The sequence below is a fragment of the Eleutherodactylus coqui genome, chromosome 8 (assembly GCF_035609145.1).
Source record: "Eleutherodactylus coqui strain aEleCoq1 chromosome 8, aEleCoq1.hap1, whole genome shotgun sequence".
In the NCBI taxonomy this organism is placed as follows: Eukaryota; Metazoa; Chordata; class Amphibia; order Anura; family Eleutherodactylidae; genus Eleutherodactylus; species Eleutherodactylus coqui.
Window position 1 is genome coordinate 55,343,745 of NC_089844.1, and position 14,214 is coordinate 55,357,958.

General features: G+C 40.4%; 1 protein-coding gene across 3 annotated transcripts in view; it reads right to left on the reverse strand.

The window, feature by feature from the left end:
* UNC80 (unc-80 homolog, NALCN channel complex subunit) overlaps positions 1-14,214 on the reverse strand; it is a 207,461-nt gene that overhangs the window by 121,573 nt on the left and 71,674 nt on the right. For all 3 annotated transcript variants that reach the window (XM_066575641.1, XM_066575640.1, XM_066575639.1), the window contains 2 exons: positions 10,894-11,027; positions 10,171-10,336 (listed from right to left, as the gene is read on the reverse strand). In XM_066575641.1, coding sequence (XP_066431738.1) covers positions 10,171-10,336; positions 10,894-11,027 — 300 coding nt within the window. The remainder of the gene's footprint in view (positions 1-10,170; positions 10,337-10,893; positions 11,028-14,214) is intronic.

The window sequence follows — 14,214 nt, forward strand, 5'->3', positions numbered from 1 at the left end:
TATTAACATTAATGATATGTGATTATACACTCATTGCTAAAAAAAAAAAAAATCAAGCACCTAGAAGGAATTGTCGGAAGCAGATGAAGCTTTCTATGTGTGAATGTAGGTAGAGAAGAAAAAGACGCTGATCAAGTAGCGCGACCTCTTTTAGAAAATTGTGCACATGCTTGGATATTCAGAATAAAGTGTTACCTTACCTTATTTTGAAAAAAAATGCTGATTTTTTTCAAAATAAAGCAACACTTTCTTCTAAATATCCAAGCATGTGCACAATTTCCTAAAAGAGGTCGCGTTACTCGATTAGCGTCTTTTTCTTCTCTACCCATCATCTCACTGGCCAACCTATCTAGGTTGCACAGTTGCTGATTTGGCAGCAACTGGAACTTGTTGCACCTATTCCTCTTCACCACATACGGAAATAAGAAACTATACATTGGAACAATAAATCCACCAATCTTCTCACTGGATCTTCACCGGAGTAGCTCCTCTTCCCTCCTTTTTTCTTCTTTGCCACCACTATCTCTATGTGTGATTGTAACATTGATAAAAGTGAGTACAGTATCAGAGCAAAAGGATAATTTATTGCAAAAAACTGGACACTTGAAAGGGGGCTCTAGTACTATATTGGTGCAACCCCAAGTTAAATGCAAGAAGTGATGCAGGCAGGCATGAAGTCATACAGGTTCCATATGGTATCCTGCAGAATATCAGTCCACATATGCCTTAATTGAGCCTCTAGATTGTGCAAACTCATAGGCTCTCGAAGTTGGCATCCCAGATGGTCCCATACATGTTCTATTGGCCCTAATTTTGGTGACCGGGCAGGCAATGGAAGTCTGGAAATGTGTGGAGACATTCCTGTGACACTCTTGCTGTGTGCGGCCAAGCATTATCCTGCTGGAAAATGCCTCTTGGAAGCCCTGCCATGAGAGGAACACATGTGGCTGCAGGATGTTCTGAACATACCTCTGAGCTGTCATTGTCCCTCGTACCACTACTAGGGATGATGGACTGTTGTATGTGATGGCCACTTAAACCAACACACCAGTAGTGGGGACATTTTGCCGCTCCACAGCAAAGGCAAGATTGAGGTCATTACTCCTAGGTTTCCAGGCACTAACACAGCTGTTATCAGTGCCCAAACTGGATTTTTTCCTGAAGACAACCAGGTTCCACTCCGCAGCAGTCCAGTTTCATCATTCATGACACCACTGCAAACTGACACCCACCCAGCATCACATCAAAGGCAGTACACGTAATGGGCACTGTGAGACCAAATGAACTGCAGTCAAGCACCTGGAAATGGTTCTGACAGACACAGGGGCTTATAACGATGTTGCCACCTGTCTCTGGATGGTAAACAACTAAGCAATTGGAGCTGCTTATGCTTGCCAGACGACAGGACAATCCTCTCTACTGGTGGTCTATCGAAAGCGTCCTGAGCCCAGTCGCCTTGTGTGCATGCCTTAACCCTTTCCAATCCAATGTCGGGCCTGCCGCCACATCATAATTTCCCTCCACAGCTCCGATGTCAGGACAGGCCCAACACTGCAGTGCAGGAGTGCATCTGCACCCGATCATCAGACACATCGGGTGCAGATACACTCCTGCACTGATCCTCATCAGGGACCCCCGAGAAGAAGGCAGAAAGGGTTTTTAACCCTTTCTGCCTTCTCCTTTACACATTACATAGTGCTTAATTAGTGCTATGTAATGCAGAGAGATTCCGGCCGGCGATCATGTGACCGCCAGTGTTACCTGACCCCTAGCTGTCACATGAACGTCGAGCCGGGAGCCTGAAGGGAGAATGTGGGAGCATGCGAAAGTATTACTTCCGTATTCCGCCTGGCGCTCATGTGACTGCTGTGTGCCAGCTGACCCTAGCTGTCACATGATCGCCGAGCCGGGAGGCAGAAGGGAGAATGCAGAAGTATTACTTCCGCATTCCCCTCATGGCGCAGTGAGCACCTGCACCCTCCTGAACTCTGTCCGATTAGGAGGGTGAAGGGAAAATGTATTTTTTCTCATCCATTCTCCCCAGCTCCAATTTATTTGGAGCTGGGGAGAATGGATGAGAAAAAATAAATGGATTGGAAAGGGTTAATGTATCCACTGGTCCCAACACCTGTAAAGTCTGGTCAGAACTGCCTAGATGGTGGACATTTCATCGATATAACCACTCAGTTTTTCGCATTGCAATAATGTGCCCCCTCTCAAACTTTGTTAACTGGGTGAAATCTCTTCAATTGCATCTTAGAGGCATGTCAAGTGGTCAACAATCTCTACACAAATGGAAAAAGAGGTCCACTACACACAAATAGTCTCTGAGAGTCCTTTTATAGGCCAAGGGTGGAACTACATTTAGGGCCTCAGGTGGCAAGACTGTTCATCTAATCACACCACAACTCTAATCATTGGTATATCTGCTGAGATGTAACTGCATGCAGAGTTTTGCAGCAAAACGACAATTTCTTCTAGGTGCTTGATTTTTTTGACAAAGAGTGTATTGTTTTGTAATATTTGTAAAGTTTTTTTTAAAATGTATTTGGCTTTAAAGTTGTTAACACATAGGTTTATGTATAAACGTTTTATTCAAAATGATATATTTATATAAGCTCATATGTATATAAGGTCCAGTATTACCATTTATTTTACTGTAATTTCCTGATGTGAGCTGGTATTTGAACTTACACTTTCTATTAATTTTAGAGGAACACATGGGCATAAAAATGTTTCATTTTATTTTTCTGTAGGTCTGCATCAGATATAGCATTTGAATTGGTTCTCCTTCTTTATAAATTATACACGCACATGTACAGTATATCACATTGCCGTTTATACCATCAATATCCTTCCACCAAACTCGGATATAACATTATAAATGGAGCATTAATTGACAGACAAAGAAGCCAAGGATTGGCGACCATAAATGCTTAGAAATAACTTCTATAAATTGCAATTTGCATGATCACAATAATTAAAGAGCATCTGTCAACAAAATGCTTTCTTGTGTCTGTTAGGGCCACTCATTTTAGAATGATGAATAAACATATATTGCACTACTGGGGAATGATACTCTTCATACAACTGATATTGTCACGCTTCTGAATTTCCAATGTATTTTTGAAATGGCTGCTTATAAATATTTATTAGCGCTTCTCCTCATCAAATCCTTTTAGGCACAATATAATTATGAAATAAGTATTTGCCTACTCTAGGCATCTTATTGTTAGCAGATTCTGTAGATTTAGTATATTAGTGATGGCCGAAAAGTACAGTATTTTTCGCTTTATAAGATGCACTTTTCTTCTCCCCAAAGTAGGGGTAAAAAGTCGCTTCGTCTTATAAAGCGAATGTGCCGAAAATCGGCGCATCGACATTTGTTCATGCGATCGTGAGTTTAAAAACGCGATCACGCTAACTAAATCACGGTCAAGGAAACACACTCGCATTTGTGCGAACAAATGTGCAACCAGTTCTCTCTGCTCCCCACTGCCGCCCATACGTGCCGCTAATTGGTTGTAAGCGCCGATGGGAACTACTGCTACTTCCCCACCTCCACCAATCGGCTTCTTCCCTTCCTCCTGCCGAACAAGCGCCGCTGTAACAGGGAGCTCTGGTATGTCAGACCTCTGTTGCAACTTCTGCTTCATTGCCCGGATCTATCCCTTGCACTATCCCTGGGTGAGTTCAAAATATTTTTTCCCTATTTTCCCCTTCAAAAGCGTATCGTCTGGTACGTCTTGTAAAGCGGAAAATACAATAGATTGTGGTCGACTGGAAGATCTCAAAGTGGACACCAGTACATCTTCCTTTTAGTCTACCAGGCTGTCCTCCTGCTGTCTTCAACGCAAGTGTCAAAACTAGTGCCTCGTAGGTTTGTGTTTCAATGTACTGCCATTATCATTTTCTAGTGAGTTGTTCATTGAGAATCATATAGGCACTTGTAAGTCTTGTGTGATGATTTGGTGTGAGTCTTATATACTATGTAATAGCTAATATACTGTGTAGTACACTGTAGCACAGAACATGGCAGAGAGAAGCAGCAGCATGGCCATGTATGAAGAAGCTCCAGGTATAGAGCAAGTGCTGTCAGCAACTAATTGGACTGCTATTAATATTATGAAGGAACGTTGGCATCTAAAATATGGGTATACTAAAATTCTGCAGCACCTTCGACCCACCACGTGAACCTGACATTGCTCAGCTGGTAGTTCTCCTAACTCATGATCCATAAAACATGGATTTAAAATTGAAAAAGTTTGGCCACTTCTGTTCAACATGTTAAGAGCTTGATTGGCCTTTCATGTAAATGTGATGATGTATCACCTCCTGTTTAATTTCTATGAACCATTTAAATTTTATAAATGTAGTCAGAAAGCAACCTGTTCATGTAATGTGTCCTTTTGAGAGGGGAAGGGGTTCCACATTATTGCACTTTGTAGGGGGCTTTATTAAATAAGTAACCCTAGCATAGAGGTCAGAGACAGAGGCAGCCAGATTGTGGCCAAATTGTGGCCACAGTGAGGAAGAGTAGTGATTTTCTGTTGCCCACCATCAAGGGAAGCTTAAGCGTCTTTGGTGTTCCTTGGAGCAGCAGTGATGAAGACATCATGAACCCGGTCTACAGTGGGGAGTCCCGTATGTGACCTGAAAACTGTTAGACATGGTGACCCTTGCTTTCCTTCCTTCAGATCTTAAGAACTATTTTCCTCATGTTAGAGTGCTCAGGATGGACTACCGTGTGTTGTTTTTCCTGGTACTGGATTACCAGGTGAACCCACAGACTGTGGTGGGCTATCTCTGTGAGCTTGTCTCTGGACTCTTTGAGTTCATAAGGACTCTTTGTTTTATAAGAAACCTGCCTGTCTTACACACCAGATTAAAATCATACTTGGCAATGTTTTGTGAAATAATGTTCAGGTTGTATATGAAAGTGACCCTCACGTTTTGGGACAAAATTCTGCCCCAGGACAGGAGAAGGAGGGGGTATATTATCTGTAGTTGTTCTTTTCTACCATCTCTTTGATCCACCAGTTCTTGGTCCTGTTTTCAGCTGTTCAACATGACCAGCACAATTTTCATACAACCCATGTAAGGGGAGTAGGGTTTTATTTTGTTGCTCTTAAATCTGCGTTTAAGACCCGGGAGGAACCCAGAGCCCCAATCAAGTCCATAGTAACACCTAATCGCCACAGTATACTGGTAGTATTAGACTACTATTGCACTATCCTTGCTCTCTGATTGGCCTGGGCTACTTGAGTGATCAGCTATAGCCAATCGGAGAGCGATGCTGTTATCATGTGGTGGTTGCTGGTCCTCCCAGGGTGGCAGTGTGCGGGGTCCCGCAGTCGGGGCGCGTCTCCCCGGCTTGTTGTCCAGCTGCCGGGGGCGCGGGTGCCTGTCCAGCGTGGGTGGCGTGCGGCACCGTGCGCACCTGAGAGTTCAGCTGCTGTGCACAAGCTCCCTTTTAGTATAGTTTGTTGGGAGTTGGCTGCCTCCCTCTCTCCGACCCTGGAAGGAGGCTTTTGTTTAAAGGTCAGGCAGAGACTGGCAATCACTGCCAGTTATTGTTTTCCCTCAGTGTGCTAGCTAGTCTTCCTCTGTTGGTCTCCTGGCTCTGTCATCTTGTCTGCTATCCCTTGCTATTATCCGCCAGGTTTTTCCATCTGCCTCAGTTCTGCTTAGTATTGTTCGTGTTAGTTATTTACATCTGCCTTTTCTGTCAGTATTCCACCCTTTCCATCCAGGTACGCCAGCGTTCCTTTTTTCGGTCCCTAGTGAGAGTAGGGATCGCTGCCCAGTTGCCCACCTGGGGTTAGCCAGGAGTGGAGGCAAGTAGGCAGGGACAGGGGTTGTGGGTGAGATCTAGGGCACCCGGGCTGGCGTATCAAGGGTAGTATACAGTAACAGATGCACAGTGTGTATTAAGTAGTTAGAAAATTACTATACCGATTTTGGATGTCCAAAAATAGGGCTAAAATGGATGGATAGGAGGCATAGCAGAAAACAACTGCAGGTAATATACCTCCTACCCTTCCTTTCCCGGGACTCAATATTGTCCCAAAACTGGAGAGTTGCTTTCAAGATTATTTGATAACTCATGAGTAATTTATTCCTTGCTGTTCTCAGCTAATCGTCCTGTCTCAGTGACCTAACATTCACAGCGAACATAACTGGTTATCAAGAGATTCTAATACCCATTAGACTAACTTATATCTAAATAAAATTTCCTGAAAATTCTATTATCAAATGTAAGATATGGCGGCAGATGCTCTTTAAGGAATATTTTATATACAAAATCTACTGTTAGAAGAAACGGGTTATATTCACAAACAAGAACAAACAAATCATTCTGTATTATACAATTAGGATATGTTAAAGTAATATAATTAAAATTACTATACAAGATATATAACATAAACTATGTTCCTGATCAGTACATAAAAAAATGAATATCTTTCTGTCAACATATAAAGATTTTTATGTACTGCATAGTTATATACATTGTTCTATACTATATTAGCGTATAGCATGCTACAGTAATTAAATGATGGAGTTTGATGAAAGGACGTGTATCTGTGCTGTATAAACTTTACATGCAATTATCAGCTGCTCGGTAAACTTTTTGTGCCTTGTTTCAGAAAAACTATTTAAGGACTAAAAAAAATTTACAGAATCAGCCTCTATCACACGTATTGCAATGAGATATGCAAACAGTAAAAAAGATATTCCAAAAAAAAAAGGGTCTGTTGAAGACGGCACCACAGAATAAAAACAAAAAGACACCACTCACCTAAAATGGACAAAAGGTGGCACAAAACATATTTATATGTACTGGACGTACTCTGACCTCCGCTCACATCTCATTTATTAGCCATTAATGATAAACACAGATTGTTTATAATGGTTGACAAAACAAAACTTTAGACAATTCACTTTAACTACATTGTACAGTATTTGGAGGCCAGAGAGGTTGGCAATGATGTTAACCAATTTTACAAGCAATGGAATCTGTGAGAAGCTGTTTTTTCATAACAGAAAGCTTTACACCACTCAAATACACAGTAAAGGAAAGGTGTACAACTAGAGCACAATTTTAATCTAGCAAAGGCTATGTTCACCCCTGTGTTTGGGGTTTCGTTTTCCTGCTCTGTTATGGGAGCAGGAAAGGGGAATCCCTTGGCCAAAAGGATCCATCTTATGACCGAACGGCACTAAACCGACACCATTGACTAGAACGTGGTCAGTTTGGCTTCCGTTCAGCTGTCCAGCATTTTACTGGATGCAAAAGTCCTTAATGCAGGATCTTTTTCTACGGAATTTTATGCAGATGGAACCTCCTCATGGAGATTTCTAACACGGAGGTGAACATAGCCTTAAACTAGTTTTGGAGTATACAGTAGCCTTAATCATTGTTTACACTATAGTAAAAGATGGAGGCTCCCCAACAGGTAAAGATGCTCTAAAAAAGCATTTGCGAAGAAGTTGACTGAATCTAGACAACCTTTTATGGGGCTATTCTGCTGTTTTCAATGTATAGGCTATTTTTAGGGTAGGTTATGTGCGTGTGATCCATGAGGGTGTCCCCCTCAGGACCGCCACCAATCTGCATGATAAAGCGGCAGTATCACTATTCCCTACAAACTCACATCAATGTCTGTACAAATGTGACTGTGCCTCATGATGCTGTTCTGTACTGTTCAGGGCATTTACTCTAATTGGCTGAGCAGAAGCTTCAGACAGAGTAACCCTCATATTGATGTTGTGCCAGGTTCTGTAGTAAAAGCCACCACTGCCCCTTCATTCTGTAGATCAGTGAGAGTCCTGGGGGCTGATTCAAGTGTTATACACTGTGACCAATTATAAGGATAACTGCAAATGTTGGAAAAACCCATAAAAGCAATTCAAATTACAGCTATAGTGAACGTTTATAAGAAACGTTTATTACCTTTAGTCCACCACCATTTCATCATTGCCTATAATTACCCTTTATGAATAGATTTATCTAATCTTCAAACTTTCTCAATCTACAGTTTAAGAGATTATTACATGCTAGAAGACTACAAACATGATCCGCTGTGGGACATAATCTTCACTGATGGATATTACATTTGTTCAGACAGCTTATACTTTGACGCATTTACAGGAGACCCACTGTCCCATCAGATTGTATTCTCACACCCTTTTTAACACTAGCAACAGCTCTGTAATGCAATGCCTATTATTATACTTAGCCCAGGTTCACACAGGGCGGATTTGCCGCGGTTCTGCTGCAGCAGATTTGCCCGCGGCAAAACCACCTGCGGCCGCTAATCTCGGGATTAGCCAGCCATGTGGACGAGATTTCTCAGAAACCTCGTCCACACGGGACGGCTAATCCGCTGCGGTAAATCCGGTTGAAACCGCGGCTGCGGCGGCCGCAGCCGCGGTTTCAAAAGAAGCAACATGTCTATTTACTTTTCTTTTTTTGTTTATTTACATCGCGGCCGCGCTCTCCTCTATGGGAGAGCCGGCCGCAACGGAAAAGCAAGCGGCCGGGCCGCTTCAAAGCCGCCGCGGCTTAAACCGCGGCGGTTCTCCCGGCGGAAATCTCGCGGTATTTGCTGCGGCCAAACCGCGAGATTTCCGACGGGAATACGCCAAGTGTGAACCCAGCCTTATAATATTTGACATGCCAAAAAATAGTACTGTGGAGGAGTACCCAAACAATACTTTGAAGTAGAATCTGTTTTACGATCACTAACTGAAGATCTTGGTTCTGTCAATCATGGAATTGCAATGGTTTTACATTGCAAAAGAAAAGATAAAACTTGTTGGCTTTGAGACCTATAGTGTACAAACCAAAGGTGACTAACTGACAGCTATTAAATCATATATTTATGGGCCAAATGGGGTACAAACAATCGTATGAGCAATGGTTTGTCTTCACTTGAATCTGAATCAAGCTGTGTGAAGGCAAGGTAAAAAAAAGCGCCAATCATAAAAACTATTGGTGTAAAAGGACCTAAGGGTCCTTTCACAGGTGGCCGATTCTTGGCGTAATGTAAGAAGCTCCAATTGCCAAGCATGTAGATCAGTGCTCGCTTACTTTTCTTGTACATGGGCCAAGAATCGCTTCTATGGGGACAAATGGCCATTAGAGATCGTAGCATTTGCTAGCTCATTGTCTCTTTTACATGGACCAACAATCAGTCGAATGAAGATCCATGCTCAATAATCAAGCCATACAAATGGGACTTTAGTGAACACAGTCTTACTCTGATATTGAGCCAGGTCATAACTATTAAGTAACTAAGTCACTTCCTAATTATCCACATAAATAGAATCAGATCACCTGCACTGCAATTGTATACCACATCCTCTGACAGAGGTTTCAAGGATAAACATAGAACAGAGGACTAGCTGATAAAACGAAACAAAAGTCAAGCACTTTTTGTAGTAGACCCAATTATATGGTCTTCTTCTGACACTTATTTTCTAGCATTTCTATTATTTTCACTGCACTATGGTCCTGTTGAACTATTCTTGGTTTTTGAAGACTTCTCTGTATCACAGATTATTGATGGTGAAGTAAAACCATCATAACCCCATTCTAATTTTAAAAATACTTTTAAAGGAAAATTACATTTTGGATGTTACCATGGGGATTGGTGGTGGGGAGGGGGGGTGGTTGGGCAACAGTCATGTATAACTGGTCTTAATGGAAGAAGTTAATTTTTAATGACAAGAAAAAGGTGGTTATATTTGGTATGTGTCAACACGGGAAAATTAGTCAACCTACTTTGGTACAATAATACTTGCATGAAATGAAACCAAGTAAGAGCTGGATAGGGCAAACATATCAATGTAGGCAAAGATTTAAAATAGGAATGATATTAACATCACATATTATGGAAAGGAAAAGTGCTAAATATTATTTATGTACAACATGTAGGTAAAAAAAATGCAAAATCCTATTAAGAGTTAACAATTAATTTAATAAACAATGACCGATGATATCACTATTTAGAATTTTACATTTTACTGGTGTTTTGACCAATTTTTGGAACTAAATGAATATCTTCTGTGTCCAAATCTCCATTGAGAAGAATAAAACAAAAATTTACATTGAGACACAAAAAAAACGACACTCACGCTGTATCACTTGGTCTAATAATTTCATACCTTTCTTCTCCTCACACCCTGTGTCTGATTTCAAGGTGTGGCTGCTGCTGTGTAGAGAATCTTTAGTATCTTCATTCTCATCCAAGATACCAGCAAAGCTGATCTTCCTTTCATACCGATGCCGATCCATCTCCGGATCCAAGCGTAGCCGGCAGGTCTCAAGATCCTTACAGTGGTAGACAGGAAATTGTTAAGTTTCCCATTTAAATATTTTTAAAGCTTCTCTGTCATGGTACTTTTCAGGAGAGTTGGGTTAACCTTTTTATAAATCCATAGGTGTTATTTGACCAATTAAGGTGTCTTATATATAAAGAAACAGCTAATGCACTTGCAACATAACTAGAGATGAGCGAGCATACTCGCCAAGGACAATTGCTCAATCGAGCATTGTCCTTAGCGAGTATCTTCCCGCTCGGAAGAAAAGGTTCGGCTGCCGGCGCAGGTGACAGGTAAGTTGCGGCAGTGAGCAGGGGGAAGCGGGGGGAGAGCGAGATCTCCCCCCCGTTCCTCCCCGCTCTCCCCAGCCGCTCCCCGCCTGCCGCCGGCAGACGAATCTTTTCTTCCGAGCGGGCAGGTACTCGCTAAGGGCAATCCTTGATCGAGTAATTGTCCTTAACGAGCATGCTCGCTCATCTCTAAACATAACTCTATGCATAACATAAAATAAAATAATAAATACGAATAACCTCAGAAACATTACATTAGATTTTTTTATTCACATACCGCAAGAGGTTCAGCCCTAGGCCTTGGCAGACATGGGAAGGTTTCCCTTAAGAAAGTGGTGATTTCCAGCAGGAGTTGACAAGCAGACATCTTCAGTGCAAATGGACAACCACATTTTGTTGGATTTACAGAACCTACAAATTGACATTTCTGGTAAGGTGAGCAGAGAACTCTTAGAAGTCAAATGTTACGTACCAGCTGATGACTGACCTTACTAGACAGCCAACACCAGAGGCCAGTCATCATGGGTCAAAGATGAGTGGGTCTGAGTTACAGAAATAGATATCATGCCCAAAAATTACTATCCAAACAGATATAAAGGAAAATGTATTCACTTAGAAGCACCATATACAGCTAAGTATCTACAAGAGGACCAAGCTAAATTGTAGTTGAAAATGGTCTTCTAAGGAAAGTCTTCTCACACAATGAGGGGCAAAGGAACTGAAAATTTTGGCACAAAAAATGTGGTTTAGATCTGTTTTTTTTTTTTTGAAATGGTGGTCTATTGGGGAGATTTAATTATAAATCTGTATAAACAGTCTGATTGGGTACTTTCTGTAGTCAGACATAGCTTTAATAATACTGCACCTATGTAGTGTAGAAAATAAAGTACCCTGGTTTCCATCTGTTTATAGGAAAGTTGAAATGCAAAGGCTCTGAATGATTAATGTTAATTGATTTACTTGGGGTCATCTGTACATCGCCATGTTTTTTTCTATAAAACCCATGATAATTGATCACTAGAAAGTTGAAGCCATCTGTACTGTCAGTAGTTCCTGCCCGTCTTATGAGAAGTAAATTTATAAATAAAAGGACTTGATTTAATGCCTCCATAGATTTTTTGATGGAATCCTTTCATACGGAGGATTAAATCAGCATCTGCTTTCGTTGTTTGGGATTCACAGGGGTCTCAAACTGAACACTATGCTTTAGCTACAGACCAGACTCATGTCTGATTGCAGGTTTTCTTAAGTTAAATATGTAGAGGATGCAGACATGAGAAAGGAAATAGAGAAAAACAAAAGCCAACCGAAAAGAATAAAATAAAGCGGGGGAATTTGGAGTGAAATTAACATTTAAAAACAAAAATCATGGGCCGGAGGGAGCAAAAAGTAATGGTTTTGCAGACATTGAACAGTTACTTATTAATTTGCTGTACATTATTTAATAGGCTTCAAGACATTTTCTGTACAATTATGGTATTTCTTTCCATGTTCTTTTGGATGTATTCATGACACATTTATACAGTTGCCATAATTGAACAGTTTTTTTTAGTTATGTCCTGAAACATAGCACAACACATATTGAGAAGCTGCTTAATTTACTGCGTTCTATAAGGCTTTTAACAGTTTCATGGAGTGATTTATGGGTCCAGACAAAGAGAACTAGTAAAATAACTAAATGGGAATCAGCAAGGCATACCTCTTGAGAGCAACCAAGTTTATGTTGCATGTGGACGTGAAATGCGATGTATATCAGTGATTCACAACCGTATTATCAGGGGAAACCCCTGAAAGGTTAGAGTAAGGGGAGCTTCCTGAATTCTTACACAGTGCTACCGTATATCCTGGTCTAGATTTGTTTATTGATCTGCAAACATCTTTGAGAAGGATGACATTAGTCTATGGCTATGCCTACTGTGAAAGTGACAGGTCTTCAGGGCAATTCCAAACCAGGTTTGCAAAACATCATAGGGCTCTGGAGAATCCTGGTTGGGAAACCCTATGAGTAAATCCTCTTGGGCAGAGATCTTACGTCCTCTGGTTGTGGAGACTGCTGGTCTTCAATATTTAAATAGGCCATCGAATGGCAGCAAAGTGTCTTTAATTGCAGAGCTGTGGTACAGTATAAAGACCGTTGTACTGTACGTTCCCCGTTTTAACTATTTAGGCTTTTAAGGAACTCTTCTTATAAAGTGGCCAACCACTTTAATAGAATTATGTGCATGTTATCAAATGATACAATAGTCTACATGCATCATAGCTATCATGGTAAACAGGCTGTTATCAAATGAAAACTGAACTTTGAACTCTTCTATGGGCAACAAGAACACTCAGTATGATACATCCAGCCAGAGTAAGGAGATGTTGTCTATATTCAATATATGTATAATAGCTTATTAGGCCATTTTAAATTATATTGCTATGGTTACAATCAGGGGCGTAACTATAGAGGGTGCAGAGGATGTGGTTGCACCCGGACTCAAGAGCCTTAGGGGGCCCATAAGTTCTCTCTTCTCCATATAGGGAGCCCAGTACTATGAATAAAGCATTATAGTTGGAGGCCCTGTTACAGGTTTTGCATTGGGGCCCAAAAGCTTCAAGTTATGCCTTTGGTTACAATAAGTCTTTTTTATCATTCCTATGAATATATTTAATAATGCATAGTATTACTTTTTCCTTTATTTTTGTTGCTTAATTGCAGCAAATAATTTTGAAAGACAGATGAAGACAAAAATGCAAATGAGATTAATGAGGGCAGCTGATTCAAAAGGAAAAAGCTATTATTTCCACTTTTCCAGCTTCTTGACCAAAGACTGGAGCATAAATGAAGGTGCATTGAATCTGGTGATAGTTGAAGTATTAAGTGTTTAGGGCCAGCACACAAATAGGGTGTGAAATACAAAAAGATGTGTCAAAGACAAATAGGCACAATGAAGGTGTGATACTGTAAATGGAGCTGTAGGTACACAATTCTGCAATGTCCTTTTACAATAATTATGGCCAAGTACTGTATTTGCTTGCACAATTGTGCTATTGAGACTCTCATATAATGAATAATATTCAATTCTCTTGGTAAAGGCTTTTTAATATGTAAAAGCCACTATGTAGTACTTAGTGTTATTTGTAATCTATAAATATTAATATAAAAAAGACATTTTTAATGTTCATTGGATAAGCCAGCTTCTCAACATGTTGCAATAAGGAGCATGCAAATATTAAATAATAACATGTAAATTGCATGCAGTTTTCTACTGAATATCATCTAAAGAAGAAAAGCAATGTTAATAATTCAGAAAAATGCAACCAGAATGTGTACATAGAGACGTTTAACATATTGCTCTATGTATACTATAGATGTATTTTTATGAGTTTTTAATACAATTTCGGTCTAGGTTTATATCCTTAAATACAAGACAACGAAACATCAAACATTTCTGATGTTTCATCCTAGACAAAAGTAGATAATCTATATTGCAGGATTGGTCTGGTTGCATATCTGACATATCTTCTCACATAAACATAATAAAAACATAAAAAGCAATTACATGGACAACATAATGAGCATATATTGGTCACTTTAACTACAACAAAATTGCAA